At 54.6% G+C, this 17,498-nt stretch overlaps 1 protein-coding gene across 6 annotated transcripts in view; it reads left to right on the top strand.

The window, feature by feature from the left end:
- Positions 1 to 3,222: 3,222 nt before the first annotated feature.
- LOC131671656 (collagen alpha-1(XVIII) chain) overlaps positions 3,223 to 17,498 on the top strand; it is an 81,125-nt gene continuing 66,849 nt past the window's right edge. For all 6 annotated transcript variants that reach the window (XM_058948260.1, XM_058948259.1, XM_058948257.1 and 3 more), the window contains exons 1-2: positions 3,223 to 4,156; positions 10,439 to 10,536. In XM_058948260.1, coding sequence (XP_058804243.1) covers positions 4,146 to 4,156; positions 10,439 to 10,536 — 109 coding nt within the window. In that variant the 5' untranslated portion in view covers positions 3,223 to 4,145. The remainder of the gene's footprint in view (positions 4,157 to 10,438; positions 10,537 to 17,498) is intronic.

Here is a 17,498-nt window from a genome sequence, read left to right as displayed (position 1 = left end):
GGCAATCGCTCTGCCGATTCTGCACTCGCTCTCATCACGGCGATAGCTCGCCGATTGATTCGTCAACGTTAACCTTATTTCCAACCCGCAAACTTGTTTGCTAACCAGCGAGTCGCTCGGAAGCTCGTACGTGCTCTCGCCTCGTAGAATTAGTATATTTCGCCGTCCCCTTTCATTCACATCATATACTCGTACTGCTTTTCAAGAATACCCTCTTGTCATCCAATCTTGCGGTTGTTCGCCGTTCTCTACTGCTTGCGCCAAACTGCGACACATACTATTTTAATCAAATTGCAAAAAATTCTGATAAGTAATTGGCTCTTGTCCGACCGTCAACCGTCAAGCGAAAATAAAATCAAGCATCTCAAGAGAGAGAAAGAGAGAGAGAGAGAGAGAGAGAGAGAGAGAGAGAGAGAGAACCCTAATCTATTTATAGAAAAGTTCAGTGACAGTGTGACGTAATTTTGAGTCACTTGTCATATTTGAAGCTTCAACTTTATTTCTAGCTATATTTCCAAGTAGAGCCACGGAACTTCTTGATTTTAACGAAATGTTAATTATTTTCTATTTCGATTATTTGTAAGTGACAATTTGATGTCCGAAGAAAAGAGCGGAAGAGCAGATGTAATTTGTAACGCATCAATACGTGGAATTGATTGGCCGATGACGAAAGTTTTAATTGAAGCTCCGGCCTTAATTTTGGCAAAAACAGAATCATTCGCCGTGCAAACAAAAGCAATTATCCGCTCGTAAATCGATTTCGTATGCGGGCGAGCCCTTTTAGCAATTCATCCACGTCGTTCGCGCGCCACGGCATAAATCTCCGCATCGCGCTCCGCTTTAATTGAACACGTCCTTCATAATGAACGTTAGCCAGCGCGCGGCGCCAACCCGACGACAGCTAGTTCTTTTGTGTTCTGTTTTGCTTTCGCTATTTTTTTTTTTTTTTTTTTTTTTACTTTACGGGGAACGGCGGTAGCGCGTCTATTGAATATTTCACTGTTGTACACGTGTTGTCGTTTCGAGCAACACGGTCGTCCCGCACGAGTGCCACACACGTGTTCCACTGGCCTTGGTCGAGTCCGACAAGTGCATAAAAATGGAAAGATTCACGGACCACGAGATCCGAGCCTCACGGAACGGACGCATCAACGCGAACGGTCGGATATATTTCAGCTTTTAAAAGCCACCGGCAGTTCCAATTTAATACGTATTTCACGTTTAGGGGTCAATATTATTTCACGCTCTGTTTAACGAGTCAGCAGTGACTAGTAGACATACAGATAAACATTTCCTAGGAGCGCAAAGACCCGAAGTACGTATGCAGATAGATTCAATCCGGAGCTCGGAATTCCCCTACAAACGTCGCTCGCGAGAGCGCAATGAATAAATCGGCCATTCCTTCGAAGTTGTCGAATAAAGTGCGCGCGAGGTGCGATTTGGCGAATACCCCGGCGAATCGCGAGCGTCCCGATGAGTCGTCGAGGTGCCGGGGACAGTACGGCTGCACAGCGCGCGACCGACCAATTTGCGTAAACGAGTTGCGCGTCTGCCATGACGACCGACAAAGGCGGGCCGGGGCCGATTTTTCGGAAGGGGGCGGGGGGGGGGGGAGGTCAAGCGGGCAAGCGGCGTAATTGTCTGTCAATTTCACGGCCGTTGAAAAGCACACGCTGGCCCGCGCGCGCCCGCTTTTTTTCAATAAAAGCGCCACAACGTTGCAGCCACCGTCCAGTTATTTATATTTGTTGAGATTCCAATTAATTTGGTAATATGGGAGCGCGCCGGGCTGCATTTTTTCCCGTTCTCGTTTTGGCGCATTTTATGGACTTTCGATAAACGCGTGTCGCTGCGCCAAGATGAAATTCGTTAATTATATTCCGTTGGAATGCCTTTGAAAAATGGAAATTTGATTGCGTGCGCGCGGTCGATATTAATGGCCTTCGGTTAGCCTAGAAACGGTTGGGCGCTGTGTGTGAAAAATTGCATTTCATTATTGCCCGACCCAATTGAGCACTATTTATTGTGCAACAGTGCCATTTCGAAATATCGGATAATCTATACACGGCGCTCGCACTCGCCAATTTCCGCGCGTAACCCAATCAATCTTCGTTCTTTCCAACGGAATTTTGCGCTCTCCGCTCCCTTTATTTTTTCGGCCGCTCGTCGTTAAAAATAAATGCCGCGAGCCGTAATGATGTCTCTTTGGCGAAGCCGACGCCAGCAAGTCGGCGATCGACAAACAACTGTAATTTGGAGGGCTTAATTGGAAGGGTGGGGTGGGGGCGAACGGGAGGCGCGGCAGCGAGCAGCGTAAGAGTATCGAGCGTAAAATGCCGAAGGGCCTTCTCGCTATCTGCGCGGAATAGTCGAGCGCTCGCGGGGAGGCGAGAGGGCCGATAAGGAGCCGCTAGCGGCGCAGTTCCGAGCGACGCGCCCTGGGAAGAGCGATCGCTGCCGCGAAGCCGATAGCGCCGCCGGCGGCGATTATTACGCGCGCGTCCTCTCTCGCGCCCGATAAAGGAAGCGCCCTCCTCTTATCCCTGATCGTCGCGCGGGACGATCGCTCTCCCGCGAGCTCGCGCGCGACGCGATTGCCCGAACGGCTGCCGGATCGAGTCGCGCCCACGAGTCGACTCGTCGGCTTTATCCGGGCGAATTATCCCGAGAAACGCGCGCCTCGAGGACCCGGTCGGCCCCGCTCCCGGGCAAACTTATCGTCGCTCGAGGATCTGCTATCGGCGCGAGGAGAAAAGTTGCGGGCATCGGGAAGTAAGTTTCGCCCAGGGGTCGGAGCATATCGCGAACGCGTAACTCGCCGGCGCCCCGGCGCCCCGGCGCCCCGGCGCTCGATCTCGGTTGGCTGATCGTTCGGACGACGCGCGGCTGTGTGTGCGCGCGCGCGCGTGCGTGTCCTTGCGGCGCGCGTGACTCGCGATTGATTGGGAAAGGCGGAAGGACGAGGCGGCCGGGCAAAGTTGGCCGAGTCCCGCGCGAAGGGAGCAGGGCTGAGGCGCGGCCCGCGGCAGGCGAGCAGCGGCAGCGATGCCGCGGCCTCCGCCTCGTGCTCCAGCGCGAGAGCGCGCGAGCGTGAGCGGGAGCGCGCGAGAGCGAGCGTTGGTGGGACTGGGAGAGCTGGAGAATAGCAGCGCGGCGGCGTTGGCGTTGGCGGGGTATACGAGCGAATAGCCGGCAGTCGCTAGCGCGACACGGTGTCGCCGCCACGTGCTTTCACCATCACACACGACGACCTGCCTCGTACGCCGTCCCGGCCAGCCAGCGCCCACGCACGCGCAGCCACCTCCGAATTCGAATCCAGCGGCCGCTCCGGCGTCCCATTGGCCGACGGAGCCAGCCGGCGCTCTCCCGGCCGACGTCGAACCTCTTCGCGCACCGCCACGCCGGCCGCGACCGAGCTTGCGGCGCCCGCTCTCCCACCCTTGTTTACTCTCTCTCGCCGCCCGATCGCGTTATCGCCTGATATCGCCCGCTGCCCTTCGCCCACATTCGTCACGCACTCTTTCCCAATTTCCCGGCTGCCGTTTGCCAGTGCCGGCAGGTCCAGCGAACCTCGTTGTGATTGTGCTCAGTGTTCTCGAGTAGCTTCCGTTCGTTTATGCAAACGACCTGTTTCGCAAGGACTAGGCCCGAAGCGTCGCGAGCGCAGGTTCGACTTGTATGCTTCCCGTCTCTGTCTCTCTCTCGCTCTTTCTCTGTACGCGTACGCGTAGGCGTGTTGCAGCTGGTATCCCGTCGGCGTTCGTGGCCAGAGATAATTGGGAGCGTCCAGGGCGCCGGACACAGTGTGAAGTGTTGACAGTTTACCGGCAGCAGTGACAAAAAGCCTCCTAAGTGTCGGCAGCAAACGATTGACGATTGGGTTGGCGAGGCGCCACCTATGTGCCCGCCGTGATTCCATCGATTTCGAATCGAAACTCTTTCTCGCTCGCTCGGCCGAAACGCGCTTCCCCGCCGCCCTCGATCGTCCCGCCGAGTTTTCGCGCGTTTATCGCTCCTCGGCCTCGGCGCAGCCACGATTTCGCAGTCAATAAGGATCACCTCGAGTTTGCCAAGCTACAGCGACCTCAACGACCGGAGCAATTTGCAGTTCGCCAGCGGCCCGAGTCCTCATGGAATGACTCAATATGTCAGCTAAGTAAGTCAATTCGCGGGGACAATAGTAGCGTATAGACAACGTATAAACTCCGCGAGACGGCCGTCCGCGTTTCTATTTCGATGCTCGATTGTTGCGCGTCGGACGGACTCGTCGCAAATGAATTCGGCTTAGCCGCGCCGCCGACTCCGCTTGGGCGGACCCGCTATCAAAATAAATCTGCGCTTCGGCTGCTCTAGCGGCGCAGTCTGCGCCGTCGAGTGTGCACGCGCCGTTTGCCGTTCTTCCTTTGCGCCGAGGAACGTTACTGCCGGCGCTCTCGCGCGCCTTGGAATGCTTTCTGAATAAATCGCTCGTTTTTATCTAGATTCATACGACTTTTTCATTGGTTTTTTTCTTTTCGAGCCACCCGCGCGACGTATTATTAATGTCGCCTGCGCGAAGGAACTAGTTTGTTGTTTGTCTTCGCGCTCGTTCAGCGGCAAACGTCAAAACGACCCAATTTCACGTCGGCACGAGCGGCAGTTTCACATGATCATCGGGAAAAAAAACTACGAGCACTCTTTCTCGTTGAACGCTGGCACACATACTGCGCCGAGAGATTAAAATTTATTAGACCTCGGGAGCGAACGAGTGAGGTCGCGCGGAGGCTCTCCTCTTCTCTCAATGGTTTCGTGCGAAGCGAAATAGTGGTCGGCGGATAGAAGGCAGCGCGCGTGGAGCGAGCATCGACTGAGCCAGCGCAAACGGTTCGGGTTCACTGGAGCCGGAGATGATTTGTACGTCGGCGGCGCTCAATGAAAGGCGATACGGCGGCCGCGCGGTGGTCGGCTGAATATATGCATTCGCGAGGCTCGCGCGTTATTTTGGGAGTCGATGGGTCGTGGCTGGCGGCGCTAGCCCAGAGGTCCGAGTCGACGGGGGTCGACGGTTCGGAACCGCTGGCGTCGCCGCGGCATCTCGGGGCCCAAAGCCGACAGGTCGATTATCGGCGAGCGGAGAGGACGTCAGCGCGTTGCGAAGGCTTCTTTTCGCGTGGAATAATTACATTGTCGGGCCGCGGCTGCCGACTGCATCGATTTGCGTGGCGCGCTCTAGCAGCATTGACGAGCAATTAATGAAAGTTGATCTCGAGTCAATTGCGCCGGGCGTAAACGACTTTATTAGAAATTTCATTAACGGCCCCTCGTTACGAGCTGTTTGCGAGATTCATTTTTGTTTCGCTTTTTTTCGCGCGCGTTTTCCTGCGGCGCCTCATTATCGTTGCGTTAATTAACGCCTTTTCCTTCGATTCGCGTGGCGCCCAGCGCCCGGCTCGGCGCCATCCGCACGAGCGAGCTAATTTTCCTCGGCGAGAGAGAGAGAGAGAGAGAGAGAGGGCGGCCAGGCGTTACGTTCTCAGGCAAATGAATTTATACAATCAATAACGAGGCAAACACTCGTTAGCGCGCGCGCGCGATAGCCCCCTGCGCTCGCTGCGGGCTCACGGTTATCGAGGCTGCGTTGGTCGCGCGCCCCCGACGACGGCTCGCTTTTTCACGGCCGCGCGCCTATTCGCGATGCGCGCCCAGGCGCAGCGGAGCTTTATTCGGCGCGGACGGCACGTGGCGCTGGACGCGCGTTCGCGCGCGTTAATCCGCGTCTGGCGCTTTATTTACGAGGCTCGGCGTCCGCGGCGACACGTGCGGCTCTTCTCATTGGTCGGCCTCGTCCGCTCGTCCGCCTCGGTCTCGCTCCCGGCCCTTTATTTATCGGACAGCTCTAACGAGCCACTTCTCAAGATTTCTCGGCGTCCGGCGCACACTGCATCTGCTCGGTCGCCAGTCGTAAATAAGAGTCCGCGAAAATCGCTTTACTGTTGGTTTTCAAAGCCACTCGCAGTTGCGAGCGAGCGCGGCCCGACAGGTCCGGGAAGCCATAAAGCTCGCCGGCGCGAATGAGCTAAGACTTGGCAGTCGCGCTAAAAGCTCCGCGGCCGTTTTGGCCTCGCTATCGGCGGATCGTTGCATTGCCGGCGGGCCGTTCGGAAGGAAGCTATCGCGGAGCCGTCCGCACGGAAGTGCAGCCGTCGAGGGCCGCTGATTTCGCTCGTTATAGCTGTCTCTCGGGAGACTATATTTATGCCGATGCTCCCTCGTCGCGGACATCGACAGCTCATTAGTCTCGGCGACGCGCTTGCGCGGCTATTATTGTGCATACGTGCGCTGGAGCTTGCACTCCGTCGCAGATATTCTATACGTGCAGCTCTTCCTCTTCGGGCTTTTCATTAGACAGCTGGCTTTGTTGTTCGACGTACTCGCAACGAAAAACACTTTTCTCATTTCCAAAACTTTGATTCGCGCGCGCTGGCTTTTTGCACTTTCCAACAAAGTGCGGGTCGAAGTTTGCTCTCTCTCTCTCTCTCGCTCTCGAGTCTGAGACGAGTTTCTCTGATGAAAATAACATGGCTTTTACGGCGCAGCGATTAGAAAATAGAGCTGTTTGAACTTTCTTTTCCGCTTCTACGATTGTTGTGAATTGCTCTTCCGAGAATTTCCATTTTTCTGCAGCCAGCCATATAACTTGGGCCGGCGCCGATCAGCTCTCTCAACTAGGTCAAACGTGCTGATTTTACAAGTTGATCAAGTTCGTTGCGATGTACTCTGCCGGTTATCGATCATTTAATCAGGCTCGCGTCAATATAAAGAAAGGCAATCCGGACAATGCGAAAAAAAGAACGCTTTAACAGGCTTTTTTGGTACATCTCTTTGACTCGGTAAGCCAGACGAAGATGTTTCTCTATCCAATCGTCCGGCGGTACTGTCGATCGCAGACACGCGAATTCCGTGGATCGGATACGTTACGCGAACGTAAAACTGATTTTACAGAACAATAAGCTCTCCTCGAGCGAGTCAGCGGCTAATGAATATTAATCGGAAACCCGTTAGCGAGCGAAAAAATTGGTCGGCGGTGTACGGACAGGTGCTAACGCGTGCTTACGCTGCAGTTATCGCGGCCAGTTGGTTTAATCAATTAATTCAGCGGTACGCGCGGCGCGCCCGGCCTTTCTATTCGATTGCCGCCGATATAAATGAATATGTAAATCGAAAGCTCGGGCAGGCGCCGTGGCAGGGTCGAGCGAGCGAAGAGGCCACAAACAATTTACGCCGGAGCGAGCCAGTTGGCCGGATCCGACGAAGATTTTGAATGCGAATCGATGCGAAACCAAGTCCCCGATCCTCCTGCGCGCCGCGGTTCCCTCCCTGTCCGGGCCAACTCCGACGCGGACAAGTTCCTTGCTTGTTCACCGCATTCGCGACCAGGCAGCCGGCCGAGTTGACCTGTCGAACCCACCTTTCGTTCATTCCGGCATTGGCTCGCTCCCTTACTGCATTATGTCCGAAACTGCGAGCCAAACTTTTACCGCTGAAAATTACCAGCGGAAATCCGACGAATTCCAAGCCGCGCGGGGGCCCAGCTCGTCGGCGCTTTCCACGTTCGACGTTCTACGTAAAAATAATAACGCACAGCAGTTGCTTCCTTCGCTTCACTTACGTGCGCGGCTACTTCTTCGTATTCCGAAAACGAGTCGAGTTACGTCAGCTTTAAGCAAATCAGCTTGCGCTACGAGTTTTTGGCGTTTCGGACGCAGTGGTCAGAGTCGGAGGAACGAGGCCGATTCTACAGACGGACGCGGAAAGGAGCGCGAACCGCTGTGGAAGAGGCAGCGCGGAGAAAGTCAATGATTAGCGAGGCGTCGACACTGTGCGGTCGCAATTGTGCGCGACGGAGGCCGCGTTTGAAGCCTCGCCCTTTCACGCTGTCGAGACACGTCTTACGTTTCGTTCTTCGCCGCGCTACGGCTCGAAGATGAATCCGCGCGCGCGCTTTCTCTACGACTCGCGCTTTTCCTCGTTATTATGCCTCCGACGCGCGACTATCACCGCGCGTGCGTGATTTTCTCTGCTCGTTGCGCCTGCTATCTGTGGATTCCGCTTCGCGCGCGAGATACTCCCGTGCACCCGAGTCGCTCTTACTTACGACTCCATTGTTCCGCAATCAGTCACGGATGCTGTGTGTATTGCTAGTGATATTTATAGGCCGACTAACTTTACTTTTCTACTCGATCGCGAAAGTTTCGCTTTAACTGCATTATTTTTGATGGATATTTGATTGCCAACGTCTGGGTAGATTCCGCCAATGTAAACTGGATAGTACCGTTATCGGAGCGTAAACCGAGTATCATAATTCGTTTCTTAATTGATGACTACTTTCTTGAAATATGTCCACAAATATAACCAACGTGCATCTTTAAATATACCTGTCGACATGCTGATCCATGGCTCAGCATAATTCAGCCATTTATACGATTTACCGCGTACAACTTCAACTCAGAAGTTTGTCTTTTTCCCAGAATTTGAAGTTCATTGAATCAAGAGAATAAAGCGAGTGACCGGGCATGCTTTACGAATACATTCAGAACTGGTTGCTCCCAGGAGGAAGTAATTTTATTACCCAGTTTACTCTCACACCACATCGGATATGCCCTTGCAAGCTTACGGGTGTCGGCATGATTATGTAGACTATTCGAAAAGGCTGAGCAGGTGCCGCTTATCGTTTGGAAAGACCTATCGCTACCGGGACAAGACTACACACGGCAATTTCGTACGATAACAAATTTAGAGATCGATATATCTTAAATAATTAGCTGATTACGGAATATCGAGATTCTAGCTGAAAGCTGTGGCCCCTAAATTATTCCGAAATAGCGCCACTTTTCAGCTGCCCGACAAACCAGTGGAAACCGGTCTTTCTCACGTTATTTCTATATAATTTTCCTATCTAGAGAGCATTCCATTTCCTCCGTGGTAATGGTTGATCTTTCTAACGATTTTTCTTTACTCGCACGCGAGTAGACGGTAGAGGCAGAAAAACGCATGTAAGTCTGAAACGTAGATTTGCGAATCCTGAAATAACGCATAATAGGAAGTTTGTAGAAGAGGAAAAGTGCGGAAGGAGACCCTCGAGTATCATTCTTCAAGTGTACGCGGGAGCGTGAAGACGAGAGAAAACGGCAGTCGGGATCGCGGCTGCTGTATGCATACGTAAATACGTGCCCGCTGCTGCCGCTCTCATCTTTGCGCATTGTCGTCTTTTGGGAGTCGCGCATCGCACCGCATTATCTCGCTGCACCCTCTCGCATCACTCTTCTCTCGTTCTTTTTTGTTTTTTCGAAAAAGAGCGGAGCACACCCCGAAAGACTCTTTGTCGTCGCCAAATTTGGCATCGATTGGACGTTGGACTGTCTCAAGTGGCGCGGTACACGATTCATTCCAACTTTTTGCTAAAATTAATCGCCCTAATGATTCACAATTTTTCCTGCTCATTACTTGACCCTTTGCTCTAACAGCAGTTTGCTAAATGAAAATCCGGTTCAGTGTTTTCAGCTCAAATGCTTGCAAGTGCTTTGGGCATTGATTGGATCCTTTTGTCTCTAACGAGATGCTTAAACATCGCAAAAAAACTTTTATAGCGGCACTATGGAATTTCAATAAAAAAATAATACTCGATCATGTTAGCGCAAAATAAACTATGATTGCAAGTTCTAAACAAATTCGTATCTATTTCGTACCGAGAAGCTTGTCATTATTCAAAATTATTGATTGTTTGAAAAGTACACGCATGTGAATCGAGTCGGAAAGCAGATCGACAGAAGCGTGCAGCGTAAGAGGACTGGACAGCCGTGCACGGTTATTCACGGCCAACCGGCGACCCTCGACTCTCCTTTAATTGTGTCGCAACGGCATTAAGCAGCTCCGTATATGCATACGTGTACATGTATTTATATATAGATATACATAAATCTTTGTTCGTGCGGCGATTGTCTCGTGTACGCGTGTCTGCGCCACGCTGCGACGCGGCGGGTCAACGATCTGGTTATCGATCGGCACCACACGCGACCACGTGCGACTCGCTTTATCAGCCTCGCCGATTTTTCGCACAGCCTAGGCCACATATTTAATCGGGATACGGTTGCTCGACAAGCAGTTGCCGAGGGCAGTCTACATAGCGGAGCTTATCTCGCCGCGCGTTCCGATTTTTATCGCAGACCCACGGCGAATTGCAAATCATTATGCCAATTGATAATCTAACGTAGGTAATTACCGAACACTCGGAAAGATACGCTGCCGGTATTTCGAGTCTAAGTTAATTCTCAATTACGATTCCGCGTCTAGCGGAGCTTATTTGCTTAGACGGGGTCTGGGTGAAAACTCAATGAGATTCGACGACTGATTGCGAGCAAAGAATCGTATAACGCGGTGAATCATTGAACAACTGTTACAGTTTCAGAGCTTCGTCGAGGAGAATGCTGGGCTGGCTGTACTGGTGCGCCGTGCTCGTCGGCGCGACCGCATCCCAGGATTTCTTTGGAGATAAGAGGGGTAAGTATAACCGAGCTCGTCTCGGAATAGCAGCCAATTGTTGATCGTAGCACCGCCAGACCGGAATGATCGCTTATCCGCGATCGTCGGGGCCGCGCGTAAACGCAATTTGCGTTTCTTATTTCGGAGCTTAGCTTTGGCCGTAAATCGAATCGACGGGCGCGCTTCGGTCGGGCTGGCCGAGCTGATCGTCGCGAGCGCGGCGGTCGTTGGCGGGGCGGCGGCGGCGGCGGCGGAGGCGGGGGCCAAGACTCGCCCCGGAGCCCTTTTCCAACTGCGATGCGCGCCGGGCCGCGCTCCAGCGCCGTTAGCGCGCTTATCAAGCAGTAGCAGAGAGCTCTCGGCTGTAGGATTAATGGGCCCCGCGGGATGCCCGCGCGATAACTGCACTCCGCACACGCGACCTACCTCTTTGCAGTTATGATTTGTGAGCGATTATTGCTTCGGATACGGTGGTTTTTGCGCCGCTGGAGTGCCGCTGCCGGTTTTCTCTCGCTTAACGAGCGAGAACCAATTGCGATCCTCGAATTCGCATGGCTAATTAAATCGTCGCTGAGAGCTGGAATATTTCCCATGGCTGCCGTTGCCGGCTATGCTTCGAGCCGAGGGAGTCGGCGCGACACTGTCCTCCTCCGAGGGCCCTGTCCGTTGCTGCTTCTGCATTACATAGGGTAGTTCTATTGCATTTGTTCGATTGCTCTGGGGCGTCGTTGCTCGCCGCTCGGTATCTCTCTTTTGCTGCTTTTAATTATCAAAACTCGAGCGCCGCCCTCGAAAGTCGAGTGGGCCGACGCGCGTCTGTCCGGGCGGGAAGCCATAAATGTAAGTCTGAGCGAAGAATTATGGCTCGCGTGCCCTCTTCCGCGCCTTCTCGCGCTCAGCCATACGAGCCCTGACGTGATCGGGCTTTGACTCTTGCGAGTATATGGGCGAAGTTTCGTCGAGGCGAGCCGAGGCAGGTTTTCTCGTCCGTCGCGCGGAAAGTCTCGGGCAAACTTGGCCGCGACGCTACACGTCCTCGAGGCATCCGCCTGTACAAACTGCGAGAGCTGCGCGCACGTGTGTACGCGTACGCTGGCGAGAGGCAGCGACAGCGGCAGCAGTAGCGGCGCGGAACAAGGTAAATAATGGAGCATTTCCTTTGTTTGCTCAGGAGATGACGCCCGGCACTCCTAATTGCGATCCACTACGCGAGCTGCTACTGTCAACACTCGTCAGCCGCCCATTTCTTGTTTTTCTTTCGTACTCCCCGTCCCGACCTTCCCGTGGTCTTCTTCTTCTCCGGCTTCTCGCGAAAGCGCTCGACGGCCGACGGCAGTCAGTCAGATTTTTCGCCATGACCGCGCGCGTCGCGTCGCCCGTGTGCCCGCTGGCCGCAAGCCGAACGAACCAACAAATCGGAGCAAGACGACGCGCTGCCCGCCTCGCTCTGCCCCCTCTGCGCCAACGCGGATTGCGTGCGCGCCGCGTTGCGTAAACTCCACGCGGAGACGTAGAGCGTTTTGGGGCTTTGGTGAATGCGCCGAGATAACAAATTCGACCCGCGGGGGACCGGTTCGACGCGCGCGTATGCGCACGCTCGGCGTGGACTATTTAATATTTAGAGCTGGCGAGATATTAAAAACAAATCGTCCGCTGTCTGCGGACGATCGTTAGATTTAACGAGTATAGCGCTGACGCGGAGCTTGGCACTTGCGTCACCTGAGAGTCGAAACGAAGCCAAGGTGGATGCGTAATGCCGATCATACTCGGGCGACTTTGAATAATCTATCGCTTTGTCGTCGCTCCGGCTCTGCGTCCTCGTAGCTCCAATTATTACGAGTGCTCGTAAATCACGAGCTCCTCCATATCAATGCTGGACTGGGCACGCGAGTGCGTCTGGTAAGTCGGCTCTTGATCATCGATAATCCAACGTCGAAGATGATATTGCGACGCAACAGCGACATCCTACTCGGCGATGCGCGTCGGGGGGGAAAAACAACGACCGCCAGTGAGAATTCTCACGCTGAGCCAGACGATCGGGTCGTTCGGAAATCAATGACCGAAGCTCATCGTCGATTCCAGTTGCGCAAAACGCAAGACACAACGGCACCGCGCGCCAGCTCGCGAGAGGCCAGGGTGTCGAGCGGCGAAAACGCGAAGAGCGTAAGCGGCTTACGTATACGAGCGCCAGGCCGCGCCGCGCGGTGAATCACGCGATAAATGCGCCCGTAGCCGCCGCGGCGGAGGCAACGTCAGCGGGCGTGCATCTATGCGGCGGCCCCCTGCTCCGTTCCCCGGATCGCGAATGCGAAAAACATACGAAATCGCGAGCACGCGATAACGAGTGGTTCGCCGGCGGCGCGGGCTCGCGACTTATTGGGCGCCGAGCGCGCGTGCCCCGAAACTTTAACCAGGCACTCGACGCGCTCGCGTCCCGAACGACATCTTGAGCCGTCGGGCCGCGATTGCTTCGCCTGCGTTGTGCTCGGTTCTAATTGATATTCTCGTGGGGGCCGATCAGCCGCTCGTCTTGCGGACGCCCGGGCGACTTCGCCGGAGGAGCGAGGGCGCGTGCCGAGGCGCCGAGGGGGAAGCGAAAGGAGCAGCGAGCGCGGGATCGAGACGGAGGCGCGCCGACGATAGAAGCCGAGTTCGTTTTGTCTTCCTCTTCTCCTTGACACTGCTCTCGTGCGATCGCCGTGAAAGCTACGCAGTCCGCGACTTCGGCGTCGGCTTACCCGCGTGCGCATGCAGCTGCTGTTATTCAGCCTCGCGCGAATGGAAATCGATTTTCGAAGGAAACAAGCGGAGCACGCGAGGAGCTTCTCGGAAACGCGATCCGCCGAAAGTATTTCGACCTGGCGGGGAGGCGGGAAAAAATTGGGCCGCCGAGGTAATTCTCCGAGGTCTGCCGGATCGCAGCGACGGCGGCCGTACCGAAATTCCCGAGCTTGCGAGCGCCTGGCAGGTATAAGTTCCGCGGTTGCAGTTGATGCGATCTACAGGTATACGCGCAGGTAGCCGACGGCGGGCCGCTTAAAAAACCGCGCGCGCTATTCCCGCAGGACGTCGACGCCCCGAGCAGCTCCGGTGAGTTAACTTTATTAGCGCTTGCACGCCGGCGAAAAACAAAACGGCACCACCTCGAAATTGCGTATGTATGGCGGAGCGGCTGTAGGAGGGAAGAGCGCGAGAACGGCGATGGGCGGGAGGGGGTGGGGCGCAGGGACCGGGGAACAAAAAGGAAAGGAAAAAAATCACGGCGCGCAAGTGCGCGCGGCGGCGGCGGCGGCGGCGGCGGCGGCGGCGGTCATGAATAATGCACGCGCACGTCGAGAGGATTTGATTTTAGTGCGCTGCTGCTCTTTTTGCAGGCTGCTTGCCGCGCGAGCAGCAAGCCCTCTTTGCCATCTCCTTCCCCTTCCCGGCGGAATTGCACTCGACTAATGGAGTGCACCGCGTAAGCTTTGATCAAGCCTGTATTAGAGTTTAAGCGGCCGCAGCTACGACGTCCCTCTCACGTAGCACAACAGCCGATCGCCTAAACCTGACTTACGTGGAGCGCTCTAATCGAACGATCAGCCTCGACAGCTTTGATTTTCATCCGGCAAACATCGACTTTCCTTTCGAACCCGGGATCGAATAAGAGTTTGATTGGGACGTCCTTAGGACAATGCAAGAATATCAAGGGAAACAAAGCTCTCATCAAGTCGCCTGCGGGGACAAAAGCCCGTTAAACGATCGTACAGCCTCGCACTATTGTGCGAGCCGGGCGCGCCAATGTCGAGCTCTCGATTGGTTTTACGCGGAAGAGCCAGCTCTGCAGGCCCCGCCGAGTGGCCGCGGAGGGGACGAGAAAAGACCGTGGATACGAGAGAGAAAGAGGCGCACGACAATGCAGTCCGAGTATTAGTCGCGGGATCTCGACGCGCCTCGGTCGTCGTGCCGCTGGCGTCTCTCATCGCGCGCTCGCCCCGGTATATTTCGCGCCGCCACGTACGACTCGACGCTCGCTCTCTCCTTTATCACGTCTGCCCTCTACACGTCTCCCTCGCTTCTGGTTGTCGCTGCAAGTGCTCCCACTGCCCCGGCTAATTTTCTGCCCGCCGCAATTATGCTCGCGAGTCGTGCGCTTCCGCGCGCGGCACGAGTGAGCCATTGTTTCCTTTTTCCCGCGGCTCTCGCGGAGCTTTTTACTCGGGCTCTCCGCCGACGCGCGCCGACGCGCGCCAACGCGGGACCGATGCCGATTCGCACCGTGCGGCCGACTCCCGTGCCATCGATCGATTTTTAATCGCGGCTAATTGACGCTCGCAGCGATCGCGCTAATTCGGCTGTCCGATTACGCGCATCTAGCGTCGCATAAATCATGGAGGCGCGCTCACGCGCACGTCGAGCTGCGTTTACGATCGGCGCGCGCAATACGCGGACGACGCATTAACGGCCGAGGGCGTGAATAATTACGCGCGCTCGCCGTTATTTTCGAACTCCGGGGCGCCGCTTTTCCTCGCTCTCCTGCGGCGAGCTCCAACTTTCCGTTTCTCAAGATTCGCCAGCCGCGAGTGTTCGGCAAAGGCGCGATTGCTCGCTTTCCTCGTAGCTCTCTCGCGGTAAACGAGTGGCGAAACTACTCTTCGCTCGCTCGCGCGACACTTTACGCTGAATGCACTTTTCGCCGGGCGCTCTTCAATTTAAATATTTGCCGGAGGTTGCGCTCTTTGGACGTTTACGATGATGGCCTCGCTCGCTCGCCGCCTCGCCAAATACACGCCCACGGCAAACTCTCGCCGGGTGGCCACCCGCTTCGCCGAGAGAACTTTTGCCGCGCGCGCGCTCCTCTGCCCCTCGACCGCGCGCCTTCTTTTTGTCGCCTTCTCGTGACTCTCGCCGCGCGCCACCGACCGCCGTTTATTTCGGTCCTTTTCGAGCGCACGCTTACGGCTTTTCGCTCGCGAGGGGGGAGGGCGCCGCCGCGGTCATAACTCGGCGCTCGCGCGCGCACCCGATCGACCGTTAGTTTCCAAGCGGCCGCGGTGGAAATGAGGATTTCCACGGCGCCTGGCCATCGGGCGTCTGTTGCTCGCGCGCCGCCGTCCACTAAAAGTTTTGGCCCAATGTAAGAAAAAGAGCAGAGGTCAGCCCGCGCGACCCGGGCGCGTTTACGATGCTGACCGTGCAGACACGCTCACGGCGAAATGAAGCAAAACCCGCGATCTCGCTGGAATTTTTACCTCGATCTCGCTCGCGGCGCAGCTCGACTTAACGTTATGGAAACTTTTTAATATTCCCCGAGATTCTTTTTCGGCGGTATAGTGCCCGAATCCCAGTCAAATATCACGCCATTTAACGAATTCGATTATTGCCGGCCTTTCCGATTCGCAACGCCAGGCTCGCTCGGGGAAAGGCTCTCTCGTTTGTATCGCGGCCCAATAATATAATCCGCCATCGCCAGCGAGCTTTCGACCGGAGTCTTCGCGCGACTGCGGAACGGAAAGGATGCGGACCGAGGCAGCGGCGGCGAAGATCGCAAGCCAGTCGATAACGAGATAACGTCTCGTCGGTTTAACATCAATTTGCATGAGCCGGCAGCTGATGCCGGCGCTGCTGAGTCAAGGACGACTCGAGAAGCTCGATGCGATTTAACGGTGGCTCGGCAGCGTCGAAAATGATACGCGCACTGCCGCATATAGCTCGCGGCGTCTGTGCGTCAGGCTCGATTATGAATATTAATGGGCCGCGTGTATACTTTGTGCCGGCGAAGATTCGCGCCAATCGTTAGCACTCGAGCCTTGCAAGGCGCCACTACTTCTCGATGCGATTTATTCGCAAGCGCGCACTTTGCAATGTCATCCGCTAGCCAAGGCACATTACTATTATTGTTCGAGGAGAAGTGATGTAAGTGGATCGCGCTCAGCGTTGACGCACTGCCGTCAAAGTGTCGGCAAGTGTATTTGCGACGCGCAACCAAATGAATTCTGAAGGCTTGGTAAAACAGCTCAGGGCGCGTTGGATGATAGAACAAATTTAATAATCGCACGAGGAGAGAGGCGCTGGCAACGGTGAATAGGAGCGAACGCAAAGACAAACATTCTCAAACTAATTACGGCATTAAATGTGCGCGAGCGCACGTCGTCGTCGAACTCGGAACAGTACGGGCGCGTAAGAGGGCGGGACGGACGGGGTCGGGGGGGGGGCTGTCTCGTCGCAATGAACTGCCGACAATCTTTGTGTGTGTGCATTTCTCACGCTAACAGACGGAATGAAGCTGAAAGTCCCGCGCCAGTCGGGCGAAACGCCGGCAGTCTTACTTTGCGCGATGTTATACGTCCTCGCGACAACTTTTGTTGGAAAATCGTGCTTGTGTTTGTCTCCCCCGTAAACTTATATCAAAGTAATTAACGCTGAGCTTCACTGATCCGTAAGCACTCGCAAAAATGTCCTCTCGCCCCGTGAAGAAAGTCCTCTCATAATCTTGTCGCAAGAGGCTTTTCTCTTGTTATCTAAAGTGAACTTTTTCATTTCCAATTGACATGCTTCACAAGACACATTCTGCTAGCGTATGATAAAGTAATTTTGCGCATAAACTCGTAAGTCTAAGCCTCTTCTATCTGATATTTCTATATTCTATTCTGCCTTGTTAAGTTCCGAAATTAATTAAAAGCTAGTTGTAAAATCCAGTTTGTTCTGCTGAGAGCAGAACAGCTTTGCGACAAGAGGACACCTCTTGTGGCGAGAGAATTCGCTCCATGGAATAATCCTCTAACAGCAGTAGAACTTGTTTTATGAGTGCATCTATTACCCATGCTATATTTCTATTTTGAATCTTGGTCGCGTCTTTAATGGATCTTGATAGAATGATGATTTGATTAGCATAAAATACAGATGTGCGAGATATGCAATATGGTTAATCCAATGAAATTTTCACCGCCCGGTATTTTTCCCTTTGTATAAGGGATTTGAATAGATCGGTTTCGAGACTG

This window comes from Phymastichus coffea, unplaced genomic scaffold, assembly GCF_024137745.1.
Source record: "Phymastichus coffea isolate CEN01 unplaced genomic scaffold, Cenicafe_Pcof_1.1 PCOF00132, whole genome shotgun sequence".
In the NCBI taxonomy this organism is placed as follows: Eukaryota; Metazoa; Arthropoda; class Insecta; order Hymenoptera; family Eulophidae; genus Phymastichus; species Phymastichus coffea.
This window is presented reverse-complemented; position numbering and strand designations above follow the sequence as displayed.